This window comes from Carcharodon carcharias, chromosome 1 (assembly GCF_017639515.1).
Source record: "Carcharodon carcharias isolate sCarCar2 chromosome 1, sCarCar2.pri, whole genome shotgun sequence".
In the NCBI taxonomy this organism is placed as follows: Eukaryota; Metazoa; Chordata; class Chondrichthyes; order Lamniformes; family Lamnidae; genus Carcharodon; species Carcharodon carcharias.
The window spans coordinates 96,628,813-96,649,301 of NC_054467.1; the positions used below are offsets into that span (position 1 = coordinate 96,628,813).

Genomic DNA, 20,489 nt, shown 5'->3' on the forward strand with positions numbered 1-20,489 from the left:
CATTTGATGTCATTTTTGTAACAGGCGAGTGATATCCTGTGCATGAGATGACATAACATATTTGAGCATTGTAAGCATTTTACAGCTACATTTGATACCTCATTATTATTATGGTGGTTGTATTATGGTGGTTGCTTATGGGAAGTGAATGTAAATCACTGTTTTGGGTTGCACTTATTGTAAAATTATTTAAAAAAAAGACTTGGATGACAAGATCCATGAAAATATCAAAATGATGATAGAAGAGACTATTGCTGGAGTGTGGATACCTGAGAGCTCCAATGTACTAGAAAAACACAGAACTACAACAGAACTCAAAAGTTAAATATACAAATATCAGCAAGTGTAGTTTCAAATGACTGGATACTAGATATGTATTGTAATTTAGAGGTAATGGTGGTTCCTGCTTTCTGCTTTTTTTTTTGCAGCATGAGACTGAGTGGATGACCACAAAGTGCACTGTTTGCTCCTGCATCAACAAGAAAGTTGAATGTGGCTCAAAATATTGTTCCCCCATCTCCTGTGGGAGAGGGGAAATTACACACACCCCAGATGGAGCCTGCTGTCCAAAATGTGTCAAGACTGGAGGTAAGACATCAGGTTTTATTGTTTACTTTGTGCTTTTGTTGTGGTGGGTTAATTGTCACAGTGAAAAAAAGAAAATTTACAGGACATAAGATGGCTATTTGGCCCATTGTGCCTGAGCCATGTTGTTATATTTGTTTCACCATTTGCTTCATTTTAGTTCTTAATTCATGAATATATATATGATATATGAAAGACTGATGAATGAAAAGTTATCAAAAGAATAGAAGACTTGAGATCCTCTTTGTGATATTTTCTTTGTGTGCTTTAGGAGCTAGCTTGTCTGATTTCATAGCACTCTTGCCTCTGAGTTAGATGGTTAGCAATTCAATTCAGAACTTGTGCAAAATCTAGACTGATACTTCAGTGCAGTACTGAGGGAATGTTGTATTGTTGGAGGTGCCACCTTTTTGGTGGGATATTAAACCAAGGCCCAGAATACCAGTTCAGATGGACATAAAAGATCCCATGGTGCAACTTAAAGGACAGGGAGGTTCACCAGCTGTCATAGCAAGCATTCATTCCTCAACGAACACCATGGAATACAGATTAACTGGCCATTCAACTCATTTGTTGTTTGTGGGATCTTGCTGTGTGAAGATTAGCTTCTTAATTTATGTACATGACACCAGCAATGATTCAATCAATTGATTGTGAAGCTCTATTGGGATGTCCTAAGCAAATAAGATGTTATTTAAATGGAAGTCTAGTTTTAATACCTTTCAGGTGGAAATGTGTTCATGTGCAGTCAAAATGTTGGGGCCACAGAGAATTTCACACATTATTTTTCCATGTAGCTCATTTGTTTGTATCAATTGCCTTTATGAATAGAGTCATGCTTATTTGAGGGAAGAACATACAGAGATGGTGAAGACTGGAAGCTGACTGGATGTTCAAAGTGTGTCTGCAGTAATGGTGAGGTGCAGTGCTACATTGCAGAGTGCCAGCCAGTATTCTGTAATAAGGTGAGTGGCATGTTATTGGATTGTACTTAATATGTTCATGGAAATAGTAAAAAGTAGTCACCAATTAGCTACCCTGGGACAGATTTTTAATTTCTAGAAGCCCATTTCTCACCTGTATTGAAACTGAAAGAACTTATTGTTTAGTTTCCATTTCAAAGCAGGTTGCCTGTCAATCAAAGGAGTAGAGCAGGTGGTTTTTTTTTCCCTAAGTTAAAGCACTCTGGACATTTAAATCCCTGCTCAGATCAAGACAGGAGAGCTCACAAGCACTGTTTTATAGGCCAGAATTTTTCTGTCGGTGAGTTGGGGGTGGGGCCCGCTCGCCAACGTGAAAATGACTTGGGATGACGCCGGGGGTAATCCCCGATGTCATCCCGCCCCATTTAAATATTCAGGAAGGCGGGGGTGCAGCGAAATCAGCTGTCCGCCCTGCCGACCTGTCAGTGGCCAATTGAGGCCACTGACAGGGTAGTTAACCAAATTAAAGTCCCTGCCCGTCCAACCTTAAGGCTGGCAGGCAGGCCAGGAGCCCCAGTGGCCTTCTGAAAAACCATGAAACCTCATCCACTGGCGGGATGAGTTTTCATGTCTGTTTTTAAAAAGTTTAATAAAGTTTTAGTCATATTTATTAACATGTCCCATCTCGTGTGACATCGTCACACAAGGGGGACATTTTAATAATTTTTTTATTTTTCTATTTTTGATGTTTGTAAAGCTTTCAGCGCTCTCCCCAAGACAGCACTTAGTATTAGGAAGATGTACGCTCTTTCGCGCGTGCGAGAAAGCGCTCTTTGACAGTTGGGGAATCCCCCCTGTCCGCACAGGAAGTGCATAGCACTTTCTGACGGGCAGCCCTCTGGGCGGGCCTTAATTGGCCTGCCCATCAAGGGCAAAATTCTGCCCATACAGTTTTGAATACACAATAGCACTTTTTCCAATAGGAAAATTACATTCCTGCATCTTGACACTTGGACAATGCTGGTTAATGTAGTGGTCGACTTTTCAGAACAGAGCCCTATGATCAATCATGGTAGTAAAAACATACCTGATGTAGAAGACAGCATCTAATTATGACATTTGAAGTTGGGAAATAATTTTACACCCACCTGTCAGAATGTTCCCAACTCCTCAGCAGTTTTCCTCCAAGGTTTCCTAACTGTCTTGCTTGGTGAGTTTCCCAAAGGTTTTCAAAACCTGCCCCCGACCTGAAGAAAATACTGTGGGACATTAAATACAAATTTCCCCTAGATCTGTCAATGGTGACTCTGATGTCACCGGATATCATGACCTGAACATAGCTTGAACCTTTTCCTGCCTATGGGAAGTTTGTGTTGGGCTCCTTTTGAGGGAAAAACTCAAATTTAAGGTCACACCGCCTCAATTTTGCCAATTCTGCATTCATTCCAGACATTTTTGGGACAAGAAAATCTGACCCTGTGTGTCTGTTCCAGCAACTTTGCACATATTTCAGGCAGAAGTCAAAGATTGCTGTCTTATTCTGAGCCAGTTCCTTTTATATCCTATCTTTTTCTGCATCTTCTGTTAACAGTTTCAATTGCCCAATCTTTGAATTATTTCCAAACTCTGCAAAACTGTAGTCTGTAGAGTTTTGATACTCACAAGGTAATTAGTGGAGAGAAACTGCATTAAATCGTAATGTGTTTTGTGTCAACTTGTTTTTATCAGACAAGGAGTTGACAGGATGCAGTAAGCTAGGGCATCTGAAAATGATTTCACAAAGGCTCTAATTGGCACAGAGCATTGAAAGAATTAATTGTACATAGCAGATTTCAAATAGGCAATCGAAGAAGATTAGCCTGGCATGAAATTTGAAAAACTTGCAGCAAGAAATGTCTTAATCATGCTCATTTGCAATCACTCAGCATAGTCTATGTGATTTTTAAAATACAGCTGCTGATAGGTTTTTAACAAATTTGTAAATATGTTTTCGAACCATTTTTACATTCTTAATGTCTAATGCATGGGCAAATTGTCAGGGGATCTTTGAAAACTGAACAGATTTTTTTGTGCAGCATTGTTCACTTGCAGAGAGACGTCACAGAAGTGTCTTTTGCGATGGTGGATAAAGAGTGGAGATTGAATAGCAAGATGAGAGGTATTAGGAGGGATGAAAGCACATTGAAAAAGGAGGAGGGCCTTTAGGAGGTTTTTAAAGACTGGGACGGAGATGACAAGGTGGTTGGCCGACATTTGGAGCCCCAGGGAACGAGACCTAGTGGCTGAAGAAACAGATACCAAAGATGGCGTGTTGGGAGTGGGAGCAAGACTTATGCATATAGGGACATGGAGTTGAGGGGGTCATAGTTGGAGGAAATTATGGAAATATGGAGAAGCAGTGGAAGAATTTGAAGATGAGAACCAGATCTTGAGTTTGTTTTTATGATGCATAAGAAGCCAGTGAAGACCAACAAGGGCTGGGGTGATGGTATATGGATTTTGTTGTATGAACCTGAGCATTCCGTGTGGCTTATAGTTTCTAGAGAGTGAAGATGAGAAGGTGTAGAAGATGATGACTGCAGATGTCTAGTTTCTTGTTGATAAAAGCTTGGGTTAAGGTTTCAGTGGCAGAGCGAAAGGTAGGGACAGAGCTGGATGCTGTTTTGGAGGTGAAAGAAAGTGGTGTTCGTGGCTGATAAGATACCAAGGAGAAAGCTGGGCTCAGAGTCAAACAATATATCAAGAGTTTGTACCATTGGCTTAGCTTCAGGTGATAGCTTAAAATCCAGGCTTGAGGTGCATTGATGCATAGGTGCATAGATTTAGGGAACTGAAGATGCTGGCTTCAGTTTTGCCAACAGTAAGCCAGAGGGGATGCTGGCTCAACAGACTAGTGTTAACCTTAGGTTTTGGATCTCAACAAAATGTCATGGCTTACTCCTGCTCCTAATTTGTATCTTCGTATGTATGATATGTGAATTTATAATTGATATCACTTGTATTGCACGTCACAATTTTATTCAGTATAGAATATTCCTCCTTTTATACAGAGCTGTATAAATTGATTAAAGAATGCTATAAACTAAAACTGATCTTTTTTAAAGCTGCTTGAATAAATAATAAGCTTTCCCTTTTGAAATTTCATTCAAGCTCTGCACTTGAATATTTCTTGTATCTACTGTACATTTACCTTGTTTCAATTATTGATCCTTTTATAGTTAGTCTTCTCTGGACCATTTTAAAAAGAGGTTTTGATTCTATTTGGAAACAGAATCCTTCTTAATGAGGGCAGACAGTTCTATTTCATTTGAGTAATTCAGCTTGTAGAGCTTCAACATTTAAGCCCCTTCAAGTTTGTCAAGATCACTTGTAAGTTAATTGTGAAAACTATCTAGTAAAGGGAGGAGGAGCAGTTCCATCACACAGAAATTGATCTCCTGTCTGATCCGCAGTGCCATTAGTGGTGGCTGTGTGAGCTATGTTATCCTGCTGTCTCAGCCTATAGCAATCCTGCTGCAATAGGAGGAAAAGATGTTTAACTGGAGGTAAAAGGAGAAACCATTCTGTCCTATTAAATGAAAGGACAGTTCATCAAAGGATGATTAGCATGGAAAGTTCACATTCCACTCCTACATATTTAAAAAAAAGTCTTAACATAGCATCAATGTTTCATAAATGCCCCGTAAATTCCCCCTAATTCTGTAAAATTACTGTAGTCAACAGAAATCAAGTCGATATGACTCTTCTTTAGTTTCAAACACCATGCCGGTAAACACATAGGAACATAATTTCAACTTTAAAAGGTAAATGGGCTTATACTTCCCTGAGTACAAGGGCTATTATTTCCAACAGAGTAGGGCATTTTGAGATTGAAATGAAAATCTAGCTTTGGGGGTTTGTTGATTTAAAAAGAAATAAGCTGCATTCTCATTTCCCATGCAGTAATCAACATTTTGAAATAGTTTTGGCCGTGTTACTTAAATTCCTTTCAAGGGAGATAGGCAAACATCTAAAGAAGAAATGGACTGAAGATCTTATATTTGGGGAACCTATCTTGAAGGACCAGTAAATGTTGACACCGTGCTGCCCCAGGGTCACCAAACCGGGGAAAGGGTGGCGTAGCTGTAACGTCACTGGATTATTATTCCGGAGGCTCAGGCTAATGCTCAGGGGTCATGGGTTTAAATCCCATCATGGCAGCTGGTGGAAATTAAATTAAATTATTAAATCTGGAATTGAAAGCCAGCTCAATAAAGGTGCAATGAAACTACAAGTGATTGTAATAAAAACCCACCTGGTTCACTAATGTCCTTTAGGGATGGAAATCTGCCGTCCTTACCTGGCCTGGTCCACATGTGACTCCAGACCCACAGCAATGTGGTTGTCTCTTAACTACCTTTTAAATGGCCTAGCCAGACAAACTGCACCAAACTACTAGCACTGTGCGTATACCTGCACCAGATGGACTTCAGAAGTTCAAGAAGTCGACTTACACCGTCTTATCAAGGGCAACCAGGGATGGTCAACATGTTTTAATCTTGCCAACGATGCTCACATCTGGTGAAAGAATGAAAAAAAGAAACAACATGGTTATGTCTTTTCAGGCACCATTAATATAGGATAGAAACATAGGATCCAATCAAACCAAGAAGTTCAACAGAGGCACTGTTGCCCCAGTGTTACTGAAGAGGGAAGAAAAACACATGGCAAGTGCTCTAGGGTATCACAAGTATGAAACAAACAATAATACTGTACAGTACAATGGCATACATGAATAATAACTATAGATTAACATATATTGAACACAACACTGGCATCATGATATAACAGATTGTAGCAGTTGAATCATGTAGATTGTAATGTTACTTTGAAGTCCTTGTGATTATGTTCAGTTGGTGTTAGGGTGAGATACCAACGAGTATCTTGTCTTCTTGTCAGTATTACCAAAAATTTTTGGCCGCCCTCAAGTGATTAATAAGTTAGGAGAAGCCAGCGGCGGTGTCAATTTAATGTGGTCTGCCAGGTAGAGTAGGTTTGATGGACTTGCGGTGGGATTTTCCGCATCAGCCCGCCGCCGTGATCTTCCTGCCCTGCCACAAGTCAATGGACTTCTGGCTGGGGCGCCAGCTTACCCACGGCGGGGCCGGAAAATCCCAGCCTTGGTCTCTGATATTGTTATGTACACAGAGACCACCTTGAGATTCAGTCTGAATTCCCTGTGTTTGACCTGTAAGAAGCTAATAGAGGTTAATTGTGAAATCTTTTGCTGTTGCAAATTTTCACTCATAATAAATCCTGATATATTTAATCCCATCTCTCGGTATTTTTAAAAAACTAACATTGAAATGTGACCAGGGGGTGTAGTTGAACTGTGATAGTGCGCATCAACTTGTAGTTATAGGAGGCCAGTTCGAACTGGAGGTTTACCACATGGTGAGTTCCTTAACTCAGCTGGTGCTAATTGGAGACACCGATCAAACCTGCACAGGGATTCTCATGGTCATGTGTTGTAACCGGCAAAGGATCCAACAGATTTTAACCTCCGAGTGGTAAGCAGGGAAAAGGTGCCAGGCCTGGAGTAGTTATTGTTGTCCTAGTCGATTTTACCAGTCAGACCTCTTTGATATTTTGCTGGAGAGCTACCAGCTCAGAGGTTTGGGCGGTTCAACCACCACTCTCTGGAATTGAGGTAAGTCATGTGGGAAGGTTGAGAGGGTGGGATGGGGCAGTAGAGCCTGGGTCAACAATGCCTCAAACTTTCTCAGCCCAGAGAAGTAATCCTGCTGCTCATGGCCTACAAATACAAGTTTTGTACTTAACTTATGTGTATTCACTTCTGATCAGTGTGTCCATAACAGATGCCCAGGCCCAGCAGGCATGAAAATGATCAAATTGCTTATGTGCAAAATAAATTTTATATTGTTATGGCCAGGTGAGAAATGGTAAAATGGCTCCTTTCTCTTTTCGCCTCTCAGTGTTTCTAGTCACAACAGGTGCTTCTAAAAGAATTTGCTTGTCAATTTAGAGAGTGTTTAACTGTTTAAATGCTGTGACTATAAAGATACACACAGACAGGTTTTCTTGTATGCTTTAAAAGAAAAGGAAAGAGTGTTTATTGTTCTTAATGCTGGTAAATAAAAAATAGTAAAAATGCTGTAACTCACACATGCACCCAAGAGACACACAGACAAAGTTAGGTTACAAGGAGGGACAGTAGGTTAAATTGTTTAAGAGTGTCCAAAAGAAAGTCAATCATATGTGGTTCCTATAGGTTGATGCATTGTTTCAGGTCTTGTTCAGTGATTATTCCTAGATTCTGTGCAGAGACCATTTAAAGTCTTAATGATTTCCGTATTTTTCTCTGAAGTCAGCAGCTGTTTGGTCTACAAAGATGCTGCCTGCAGTGTTTGGCTGGACATATACAGGCAGGGCTCATGTTTGCAGAAGGACTGGAGAGAGAGAGAGAGAGAGACCACATGTTCTCTTCTCGCTGTTACCCACCCACTCACTCACTGTCTGTGACTAACTCACTCTGGAAAAGCATTAGCTTGCTACCACATGACCTTGATTCACAACCTAGCCAGTTACTAAATATAGTTAGATACCCTCATTCGAGGTCGATTTTTATGTGTTAATTGCTTACTACAGTGAGTTGTCTGAATGATCCGGGGTGGAGACCCTCCTCAGCTGGAGTCCATAAGCCGGAATGTAAAATGACGCACGATGACTTCAGGCGTGCGTCCCAATGTCACTATGCACCATCGCGATATTTCATTACGCGGGCGCTATGAGGATGGAGGCGCGCCCGCCATTAATTAACAAGCCAGTTAAGGCCCTTGAGGCAGCAATTGATTTCCATTTTGCGCAGCCTCTGTGATTTTCAGGGCATCACATGGGCGCAATGGGCAGACGGGTAGGCCACATTTTCAAAAACCTCATCCACAGGCCGGATAAGAGGGGGTGAATGGGCTCGCTAAGGCGAATTGTTAGTACTTTACATTATTACTTACTGCTACTTGCTTGTGTGAACAGGACAACTTCATTTCACTTCAGAGCTGCTTTAACAGAAATAACAGGCTTCAGTTCAGGACTCTGAAGCTCTGAAGGAGCCATCACACTTGGGGCCTTCCAGATATCAGACAGCCTTCCCTTACCCTGGGAATGGGGATTGTGGTCTCTGCTGGAGGAACCTCCTCTGAGGAGGAAGAGAGGGCCAGAAAGAGGAGGAGGCTAAGTGACCCATGCCAACACGGTGCTCACTCTACCCGACCACAAGAGGTCATTGAAACGCTTATGGCACAGCACCCATGTGCGTCTTAACGCATCATGGGAGCTGACCCTGGATGCCACCTCCTCCCAGACATTTTTGGTGAGGGGCGGGCCTCCTCCTCCTCCCATCCCTGGGGACAAGGGTATCCTGGTGTGCTGTCACCTCCTCCAGGAGGGCAGCGAGACACTCGTCGGAAAACTGCAGGGCTGACTGCCCCACTGACCTGCCCTTCTGCCTGCACTGACGTTCTCCATGACAATGCTCCTCTGATTTAATGGCAGCCTTCGCATGGCTGCCTGCACCATTTTTGAATAGGCTGCCGGGTCGCCATTGGACCTGGTGGACATTGAGCTCCCACCCCTTCACGCTGATGCCGGAGTCACTTCTTATGCTAGGTGGGCCTTAATTGGCCAGCCCGCATAAAATGGCGGTGTGGACTCGATCGCGGGCAGCAGTCGGGTTCCTGACCACCCTTGCCCACTCCCGTCGAGCCCACCCAATCTATGTAAAATCCTGGCCCGTATTTCTGATGGCTAGTGGGAGTTAACAATCTCCCTATTGTTAACAGCATTTGTGCCCTTTCTCTGGGGCTTCCATGGATTTTCAGCTGAGGCTAAGGTGGGTGATCAGATGAACCCCAGAGAACATTAGCCCCACAGTTCTTAGCACAAAGGAAATAAGATGAGATGTACTGACATAATAAGAACAGAAAATGATGGAAATATTCAGCAGGTCATGTAGCATCTCTGGAGAGAGAAATAAAGTTAACATTTTAGGCCGATTACAATTCATCAGAACAGACCATTGACCTGCAATGTTAAGTATGTTTCTGTCTTCACAGATGCTACCTGATTTGCTGAATATTTCCATCATTTTCTGTTTTTATTTCAGATTTCCAGCATCTGTAGTATTTTGAGTTAGATGAGATGTACTTTTGTTTCCCACCTCTTTCCAATGCCAAATCCAGGGAAAAAATTAGCAGGAACAAGAAACTTCTGGTCTGAGGCATCAGGATTCATGCAGAGGGAAGAACATGCTTGAAAGATAGGATTTGTAGGTAATCCAATGCAACTTAAAATTTTCCAATGTAAGGCAGTAGGACTATGAGAAAGAATTCAATGCTTAGAATGAAAAGGCAAAAAGGGAGGGAGACAGAAAGCAGGACACTACAGGCCAGTTAGCCTAACATCTGTCAAAGGGAAAATGTTAGAAGCTATTACTAAAGATGTCATAGCAGGGCACTTAGAAAAATTCAAGGCAATCAGGCAGAGTCAACATGGTTTTGTGAAGGGAAATCATATTTAACCAATTGAATGGAGTTCTTTGAAGGAGTCAGATGTGCTGTGGATAAAGGGGCACCAATGGATATACTGCACTTAGATTTCTAGAAGTCATTTGACAAAGCTAAATCAAAGGTTATTGTGGAAAATAAAATCTCATTGTGTAGGGGGTAACATATTGGCATGGATAAAAGATTGGCTAGATAGGAGGAAGCAGAGAGTTGGCGTAAATGGGTCTTTTTCTGATTGGCGGGATTTGACGAGTGGTGTGCCGCAGGGATCAGTGTTGGGGCATTAACTTTTTACAATTTATATAAATGACTTGGATGAAGGGACCGAAGGAACGGTTGCTAAATTTGCTGCTGACATAAAGATAGATAGGAAAGTAAATTGTGAAGAGGACATAAGAGGCTCCAAAGTGACATAGTTAGGTTAAGTGAGTGAGCATAGATCTGACAAATGGAGTATAATGCAGGCAAATGTGAAATTGTCCATTTTGGCAGGAAGAATAAAAAAGAAGCTTATTATCTAAATGGTGGGAAATTGCAAAGTTCTGAGATTCAGGGGGATCTGGGTTTCCTAGGGCATGAATCACAAAAGACTAGTATGCAGGTACAGCAAGTAATTAGGAAAGTTAATAGAATGTTATCATTTATTGTGAGGGGAATTGAATACAAAAATAGGGAGGTTATGCTTCAGTTGTGTAAGGCACTGGTGAGACCACATCTGGAGTGCTATGTACAGCACTGATCTCCTTGTTTGAGGAAAGATGTAACAGTATTAGAAGCAGTTCAGAAAAGGTTTACTAAACTAATACCAGGAATGGGCAGGTTGTCTTATGAGAAAAGGTTGGACTGGTTAGGCTTGTATCCAATGGAATTTAGACAAGTAAGAGGTGATTGGATTGAAACCTTTGAGATCCTGAGGGTTCTTGACAAGGTGGATGTGGATAGGATGTTTCTTCTTGTGGGAGAATCTAGAACTAGGGGTCACTGTTTAAAAATGGGGTGTCATTTGTTTAAGACAGAGGTGAGGAGAATTTTTTTCTCTCAGAGGGTAATGAGTCTTTGGAACTCTCTTCCTCAAAAGGTGGTGGAAGCAGAGTCTTTGACTGTTTTTAAGGCAGAGCTAGATAGATTCTTGATTAGCAAGGGGGTAAAAGGTAATTGGAGGTAGGCAGGAATGTGGGATTGAGGTTGCAATCAGATCAGCCATTGAATGATGGAGCAAGCTCAAGGGACCGAGTGGCCTACTCCTGCTCCTAATTCGTATGTTTGTATACGTAACAGTAGAATGGGGGGAGGTGAAACTGAAACTTTCCTTCACCAGCCAACCAGTCATGACCTCAATTCACATCCCATTATGTCTGTAAATTCCTATTTTTATCTTCTAGAATTTAAATGTAAATAAATTATAATCTCAACAATGAAGTGTCCAAGGCTTATAATTTATCACTTTCCCTCCCTGTTAACTTTAGGATGAAGATCTTGTAATGCAGATTGGAAACTGCTGTCCTGAATGTCTGCCAAAATCCTGTTCTTTGGCAGGGAAGAAGCACAAGGTAACCTTGAAGCTAGTCTGCAAGTTTTGATTTTTATGAGTTAAAATCCATTTTTCAATTGCCTGCCAAGTTCCAGGTCTCACAACGCGATAAGCCGATACAGGATGTTCTGTGGCTCCGCTTTCTCTTTTAAAGGTGCTTAGGATCAGAATTTTAGATGCCTATATTGGCAGGAAAGCTTATCTTATTTGTGCAATATACCTGATAAGGCTGTTTGTGTTTGGAAGTAAAAGAAAGAAAGATTTACATTTATATAGCGCTAAGTAAATACATGTTTTTCAGCTTGTCATCTCTCCCAACCCTCCAGCACATCACCTCTCCCTCTCCCCAGCTCACTGTCTCTCCCTTTCTCCAGCTTGCTGCTCCTCTCTCTCTCCAGCTCGCTGCTCCTCTCTCTCTCCAGCTCACCGCCTCTCTTGACTCTCCAGCTCGCCGTCTCTCCCTCTCTCCAGCTCACTGCCTCTCCCTCACTCCAGCTCACTGCCTCTCCTGACTCTCCAGCTCGCTGCCTCTCTCTCTCCCTCCAGCTCGCTGCCCCTCTCTCTCTCTCTCTCCCTAGCTCACCGCCTCTCTCTCTCTCTCTCTCTCTCTCCAACTTGCTACCTCTCCCTCTCTCCAGCTCATCGCCTCCCCCTCTCTCCAGCTCACTGCTCCTCTCTCTCCAGCTCACCGCCTCTCCCTCTCTCCAGTTCACCACCTCTCCCTCTCTCCAGCTCACCGCCTCTCCCTCTCTCCAGTTCACCACCTCTCCCTCTCTCCAGCTCAGCACCTCTCCCTCTCTCCAGCTTGTCACCTCTCCGGACTCTGCAGCTCACCACCTCTTCCAGCTCTCCAGCTTACCGCCTCTCCCTCTCTCCAGCTTGCCATCTCTCCCTCTTCCCCAGCTCACTGCCTCTCCCTCTTTCCAGCTCACCGCCTCTCCTGGCTCTCCAGCTCGCCGCCTCTCGCGACTCCCCGGCTCGCCACCTCTCCTGACCCTGTAGCTCACTGCCTCTCCCGAATCCCCAGCTCATCGCCTCTCCCTCTCCTGACTCCCTAGCTCGCCGCCTCTCCCTCTCCTGACTCCCTAGCTCGTCGCCTCTCCCTCTCCTGACTCCCTAGCTCACCATCTCTCTATCTTGTCACCTTTTCCACTATCCAGCTTGTCGCCTCTCCAGCTTGATGCCTCTATCTCTTTCCAGCGCACCATCTCTTCTGCTTTGCTCCTTCCCTCCTCAATTCTCCACAGTGCTGCTTCCTTCCCCCTTGCAACCTCTGCTAATCACTGCTTCCCTCCCTGGCACTCCCCCTTGCTCACTGCTTCTTTCTCTCAATTCCTTGCAGGGAGTTAACTGCAGGGTTATTGCAGCACTGATGGCATGGCCTCTCCAACTTTGACATTTCAGATATTTTTGAATATTTTCAAAAGTATAATCAATGAATATGTATTCAAAAAATTTATTCGCCAATATATTAGTCATACATCCATTTGAGCCTTGAAGCAAATACGTTAACACCATCAAATACTCAGAATTGCATAAATAATGGTCAAATAATGGAATTGATTGCATTTCCATATAATTAAGCAAAAAATATCAAGGTGTAATTTAGGTCTAGAGTGTTTATTAAAAAGTATCTGGTCTTTGTTTCTTCAGCATGGTGATCAGTGGAAGAAGAATGAGTGCACCAGTTGCATTTGTGACCATGGCGAAATTAGGTGTCATACGCGGGCATGTCCATCATTGATTTGTGAAAAGGTAATTACAAATCACCTAGGTGGATCAAATCACATGTTCATTTATGGAATATCATGGGGAAGATTTTCCTGTAGCACAGAATGGAAATTTAGGTGAGAAATATCATGGGCCCATTAGAGAGCCTGCACAACCCCTACCCCTCTCTGTGGCAGCGTCCAGGCAATTTAATATGACCAGGAACAGGAAATCCTGCCCCTATATGTGTGGGCATCATTTCAAAACCATTTGAATGAACAAGCCCACTGGCAAATTCCTTGGAGGGGCGGGAAACACCCAGTGAGTCACCAGACCTTCAGCAGAGGATCAGTGTAAATCCCATTGATGCCATGTAGACAGGGCTACCACCGAAGTTACAGTGGCTGTTCAGGAGACCTCCCCTGAAGTGCCAGGCTAGAAAATATAATAATTTGAGCAGCTTCTACACATTTTTAATTGCATTTTCCAAATATGTATGCTCATTAATTATTAAGAGTGGATTAATTCAGCCTATGGATGTGTGAAGTCAGGTGTGTGCTTCAGCACCAGATAGCTCTGTGTGCCTTTATGTTCATTGGATGTTGTTGAGTTTAATTTGGTGCTGTTTGGGTTTGGATTCTGACAGACCAGTGTTATTGAGTCACTGCCTGGACTTTATACTGCCAAAGTTATCTCCCATTATACTGGTGGTAGACCTGTAGAGCCATGAAAAACTAGTTTGATGAGTCTGTGGCCTCTTTAAGAACAATGGATCTAACAGCATCCATGTTGGAAGTTGGACTACATATGTGGATCTCTTGCGCTTTGGACTAAAGGCAATTTTTCAACACACCAAAGCAATCATTTCAAGGAAAGATGTGTCTGGCTAGTCATCCTTCACATCAGTCACCAAGCAATATTAACAATAGTTATCATGATGCTTTATATATGTAATGTTGATCATATGAGCATAGAATCAGATTAGAATCAAAGAAAGTTTATGACACAGAAAGAGGCCACTTGGCCCATTGTGTTTGCGCCGGCCAAAAATGAGCCACCCATTTGGCTCCTGCAGGTTATAGCACTTGAGGTGCATATCAAGACCTTTTTAAGTGAGTTGAGGATTTTTGCCTCTACTACCCTTTCAGGCAGTAAGTTCCAGAGCCTTACAACACTCTGGATGAAAAGGTTTTCCCTTATCTCCCCTCTAATCCTTCTATGCCTCCTAGTCACTGACCTCTTTGCTAAAGTAAATAGGCCCTTCCCATCCACTCTGTCCAGGCCCCTCACAATTTTGCACATCTCAATCAAATCTCCCCTCAGCCTCTTTTTTTCGAAGGAGAATAGCCCCAGACTATCCAATCTTTCCTCATAGCTGCAATTTTCCAGTCCTGGCAACATCCTTGTAAATCTCCTCTGTCGCCTCTATAGTGCAATTACATCCTTTCTGTAATGAGGTGACCAGAACTTCATACAGTACTCAGGTTGTGGCCTAATTAATGTTTTATATAGTCCCAGTATAACCTCCCTGCTCTTATATTCGATGCCTCGACTAATAAGTAAAAGGATTTCTTACGCCTTCTTAACCACCTTATCGACCTGTCCTGCTACATTCATTGTATTACACACTTTCATGTTTTCTGAGCAGTAGGGTGTTTGTTCTCCCAAAAATATACTTTGTTCATAAAATTTGTAGGACCCTTCTCACCACTGACCAAGCTATGTCTTGCTTGCTTGAAAGTTTTGTGAGCAGCATGCTTAAGCTTCATGCAAAGCAGAAGGTTTTGCAATCCTGATTAAAGGGAGTATTTTGGCCATGAGCAAATGTTAAACATCCTCACCTGTTGTTTGATATGGCTAACCCAGCAGATGTACCTTTTGTAATTAAAGAACTGTAATATTTTTGGGTGTTCCCAAAATATCCCAGGAAACTGATCCTCACCTGTCTAGGAATTATGAACTATGTAAATTTGTGGGTTTGGGTGGTAGTTTCAGGCAGGGTTATGTGTATGTTTGCGGAGAAGCTTTTTTCCTTTGCCCTGAGGCCTTGCATTGTATGTTTGTCTGTGTAGGTGGGGTTGTTCTGAAGAATGTACGTAGAGATAAGGGGTGCTTAGATTAAACCGTCTCAAGCATGATGCACATCTCATTTTAACTTACGGTGTTTAACTCAAGGACCCCAAGTATAAAGGGAAAGCACTTTTTGAACAAAAGTTTGAAATTGTGCAGAGGGAGGAAGATCTCACATTCCATCACAGTGACACTTCTGACTCAAATTCTGCTTGGTTTTCAGTTTAAAGTTGTTTGCACACCATGAACATTTTATAAGTACATATAGAACATAATTCATAATAACTTCCAATTCTTAAGAACAGATGATAAATTGGTATTTGGAATCTGCTGAAGGTAACTATTTGAATGCTTATTTGTGGCTTGCAAATGTATATTTGTAATTGTATACTAGGTCACAGCTGTAAAGTAACATGCCGAGCACATAGGAATCAGGCCACCACATAAATATATATAATCATGGATAAAATATTTGGGAGGTGGGTTGAAAGGCAGGAGTGAAAACCTATGCTAGGATCATTTCACTGCCAAGTCGAACTATCTAATGGTCAAGGTTAATGTGAGTATTTTTCTGTCCAATTACAAACTTCAGATCCTATTTTCTTTTGTTGATTTATATAATTTAATATAACTAAATAATATACAGAGATAGTGAAGACCACTTTAATGTATTGGATTTCCAATTTATTTCTGTGTTCAAGTCACAAGAAACCCAGCACATTGAGGGGAACTTTAATCCCCAGAAAAGGGTGGGTTTGGTTCGGATGGGATGTTAGAAGTGTGAATCTCAAATCAGAACCCACTCTCCTGCTTCCTCCTTAACTCCTCCTTTGTATCAGGGCCCTTGTGTACAATGCTCAAGATGCCAACAAAAATCTCCATTTTGATATTTAATATTTTATTTATTTCCACAGGGTCTGAATAAAGTCAGAAGACCTGGACGCTGCTGCGAGGAATGTGTGTCTGGGAAAGGGAGCTGTCTGTATGAAGGTGTCACCAGGTATCACGGAGAGATGTGGAATGTAACTGGCTGCGAGTTCTGCATGTGTGAGAGGGGACAGGTCATCTGTCAGGCTGCCGAATGTGCTAGAGTGGAGTGCTCATGGGTAAGGGAGCCTGTTTTCCTGTGTTGTCATTGAACAAGGGTGGTGTGGTAATTAGTGAAAGAACTGCATTTCTTCTACAAGTCATCTGAATAAACTGCTAGAAATATTCAGGTGTTCAACCCAATTATTCAGAATTATCAGCACATCATGGAATTTGGCATTCTGAAAGGAGGACATAATGCTGAAACATTTCCAATAGAAGACTGATAAAGACAATTGGTATCATGCCATCTATTTTGAATCAAAGAAAAAGTAATTACTTTTGCGGAATCAAAGCACTGATTAATTATGAAGCAAATTTTGCCCTCATTTCCCAGCCTTGTGCACATTAAGCATATTTGAAACTTAACTCATCAAGTACTGGCATTTCAGATTCAGTGTTGCCTGGCCTATACATATAATAGGCAAAGTTGAAAATATGTTGTTCATTCTTTGAGGCGAAGGTGACCATATCCATCATCTTAAGATGATGAATAGGATTTGCCCATGAATTAGATTGTAGTGAGGGAGAGTTGCACATCATCAGCCTGACCTATTTTGGTCCAGAGGTAAGATGAGTCTAGACGACTGGGGATAAATCCAGAGGACATCATCTGTGCCTTGTCGAGCTCTCTGCATTCCATGAGATAGTGCTAAACCGCCTTGAAGGCCGTTGGACCTGGAATAGTTTCATCTGCTGGAATCAGTCTTCACATGCCAGAGTCAACAAATCCCTAAGTTGTCAAGGGTCGGAGACCCGATGGCTGCTATCACCTGGTTTGGCCTGCCCGTCACAGTGGCTTACTGGGGTGCGGCTGCTGCTGAATGCTCACAACTACTTGGAGCCACAATTGGGAGCTGGGTGAAAGTGAGGACCAATACAAGATGAGCCACTCCAACAGGTGCCACCAGTCTGCCTGCGAGAGGTGCTATTTGTCCCTTCCCCCACCTCCCCCTTACACACCTCAATTGAAAATATATTGTACAAATGGGAGACTGGATGGAAACATTAGCGAAAAATTCAATGTCCTTCCGTGTAAGGAAATCAGTTTTTAAGAACTGTTCATTGAGTGGCTTCTCCATAAAACCTAGGAATATGTAACTTTAGGCAATCAGATTCAGGACAGGGACACGTGAATGATAATGGACAGACAGGTCCCAATGAATCCTCTCCAGTGGACATTCATAAGTTCTGCAGTGTTTTTGTTTAGGTGAAGCAGGATCAGTTAATTTAGCATCTCCCCCTTGAAATTCACAAGTGATTTATCAATAATATGACAAAACAAAGAAAGGAAGAACTTGCAATTATCTGGTATCTTTTGCAATTTGATAATATCCAAAACAATTCAGAGCAGAAGAGTTGCTTTTGAAGAGGAGTCACAGATATTTTTTTGTAGGCAAAGACCTTTACTTGATAAAATATTGGCTATTATTTTGAGATTGTACCTGCACAAATTCATTAAAATGTATCTGGAGATAACATTAAAGTGGAACATTTTGTTATGGGACACATTCAGAGATAGGAACTTTACATGTGAAGGAGCCAAACACTTTGGGGGTTGTTCGGGGGTGGGGACACAACATTGTAGGGGAGCAAGAGTTTGGAGTTCAACCTTGTTTCCATCCTGTGCAGCATGTAGACAAAATTACAATTGAAAGGGTGTGAGTTGTCTGCCTTAATTCACCCATCGTCAATCCTCCGCCAGTTTTGTGGGCATTTCTGAACTAGTTTGGGAATTATGCCCATTACGCCCTTTTTAGATCCAACAGAGGACACATCTGCTGAGAGCTCTGCACATTGAGAAGGATAAGTATTCAATCCCAGTGGATTGATTTAAAATGTTATAATTACTTCTTTAGCCATTTAAGAACCGTTGGCTCCCTCAACATGTTACCCTGATTTTCTGCTGCGCAGTCAGGGTCTCAGCTGGCAGGGGTTTCTCATGCCAACTATTTAAATTATCCCAGTTCCTTGGGTAGGATTCCCCCCCCCAGTTGGGGGCAAAGTTGAAGTGCGGGCCCGCCCAGCGTGACGTCCGCACAGAAGCACTATGCGCTCCCTATGCGGGCGGGGGGGAAATCCCTAAACCTGAGAGTGTGCTCTTACGCGCAAGCGCACGAAAGAGCGCACTCATCTCCCTGAGGCTAAGTGCTGCCTCAGGGAAATCACCTGTACTGTCAAAAATCTTAAAAATAGAAGAAAAAAAAATTCCTGACAATGTCCTTTCATGTGACACTGTCACATGAGTTGGGACATGTCCATACTTGTTAAAAAAACTTTAAATTTTTTAAAACCTACATGAAACCTCATCCCGCCCGTGGATGATGTTTCATGCTTTTTCTAATTCCCGCCAAGGCTCCTGGCCTGCCCACCAACCTTAAGGTTGGGCAGGTCCATTAATTAGTTTCAAAAACAGAAATACCTGGAAAAACTCAGCAGGTCTGGCAGCATCGGTGGAGAAGAACAAAGTTGATGTTTCGAGTCCTCATGACCCTGAATGTGTTGGGTTTCAAGACGTCAACTTTGTTCTTCTCCGCCGATGCTGCCAGACCTGCTGAGTTTTTCCAGGTATTTCTGTTTTTGTTTTGGATTTCCAGCATCCGCAGTTTTTTGTTTTTATTACCATTAATTTGTTTAATGACTCTGTCAGTGGCCTTAATTGGCCATTGACAGGTTGGCAGGCGCACAGCTGATTTTGCTAAGCTCCTGCCTACCTTAAAATTTAAATGGGGCGCGGTGACGTCGGGAGTTCCACCCGACATCACCGCACATCATTTTACTTGTCGGTGAGTGGGCCCTGCCCCCCACTTGCTGACAGGAAAATCCTGCCCATAATTTGGAATTTTGGGTATTTGCTTCTGGGTTTGGGCAAATACTTATTCTTCATTTTAATACAGGTCTGTGGATTCAAGAGATAAAAAGACATCTAATTAGTAATCTTTATTTATCGATACACGAATACAAACCCAACACATGCAAGAATTATGAGATTAATGTCAAATTCAGCCACAAACGACTTCATTTTCCCTTGTGAACTGCGTCCTCTGACAGTTCAAAGCAGTCAAATCAAAACTACTTAAAAAGCTTCTATGTCCAATGTACTGTACGTTTATATGGTAAATTAAGTGTAGTATTAGTATGTAAATACATTCACAGAACATGCAGTTAGGATGCAAACGTGCAGGGTTAATATTTAAACATGCTAGTGGTCACAAAGGCCACTTGCCAATGGCTCTTGCACTTATTCATTAACAATATTATCTCTTTATGATTCTCTGACCGTTCCACATGCTTGATCAGCCAAAGTTGACCTTCGGAATCTTTGTTTCTTTATCTCTTCAGATGTTTATTATTCTGAGACCCATTCTTCATTGGCGCTCCTAACACCTTTAAAGATATCTTGGCATCTGTTCAGCAATTAACATTCCATTCTGAGGTCATTCTTAACATCTCAGTGTGGCACCTCTGCCTGCCGAGAGTTTGTTTAATCTAATTTAACCCATACCACTATCAGAGCCTATCCTGCTTGTATGCTGTTCACTTAGTTTAATGATCCTTACACTTCCGTGGTGAAGAAGGCTCCCAGAATTTTGGGCTGAAACTAGTCCTATTAATGTGTTCCAATGCTATTGTGCATTTTTACACTTGTGGTATAAATTGTGGTAATCATTATCTGATTGAAATAAATGTTCGGAATTATCTGCAGGGTGAAGAGTTGCTACATTTGCCTGGAAAATGCTGTCCTGAATGTGTGTCGGTTGACAGTTACTGTGTTTACAAAGAGCAAGTTAAGGAGGTGAGTCCCTCTCCATATCTGTAGAGTGTGCTCAGAATCAAAGGGAAGATGTTTTAATCATAGCATAGTTATGTCCTTACGCAGTAACCAATCATAGTAAAGCACATCTAATGAAGGAATAATTGGATTACTTTGTTCAACCAGAGGTATCCACAAATTGACTGTAGGTCAAATGCACAAACTCATTTGATTTGGTCCATAGAGCTCCCGATGGTTCGTTCTTGTTT

General features: G+C 42.2%; 1 protein-coding gene across 1 annotated transcript in view; it reads left to right on the top strand.

Annotated features, from left to right (window-relative positions):
• Positions 1-20,489, top strand: part of fras1 (Fraser extracellular matrix complex subunit 1) — a 398,900-nt gene that overhangs the window by 32,024 nt on the left and 346,387 nt on the right. Inside the window, exons 5-10 of the mRNA XM_041181003.1 lie at positions 429-588; positions 1,417-1,550; positions 11,536-11,619; positions 13,254-13,355; positions 16,295-16,486; positions 20,173-20,262. Coding sequence (XP_041036937.1) covers positions 429-588; positions 1,417-1,550; positions 11,536-11,619; positions 13,254-13,355; positions 16,295-16,486; positions 20,173-20,262 — 762 coding nt within the window. The remainder of the gene's footprint in view (positions 1-428; positions 589-1,416; positions 1,551-11,535; positions 11,620-13,253; positions 13,356-16,294; positions 16,487-20,172; positions 20,263-20,489) is intronic.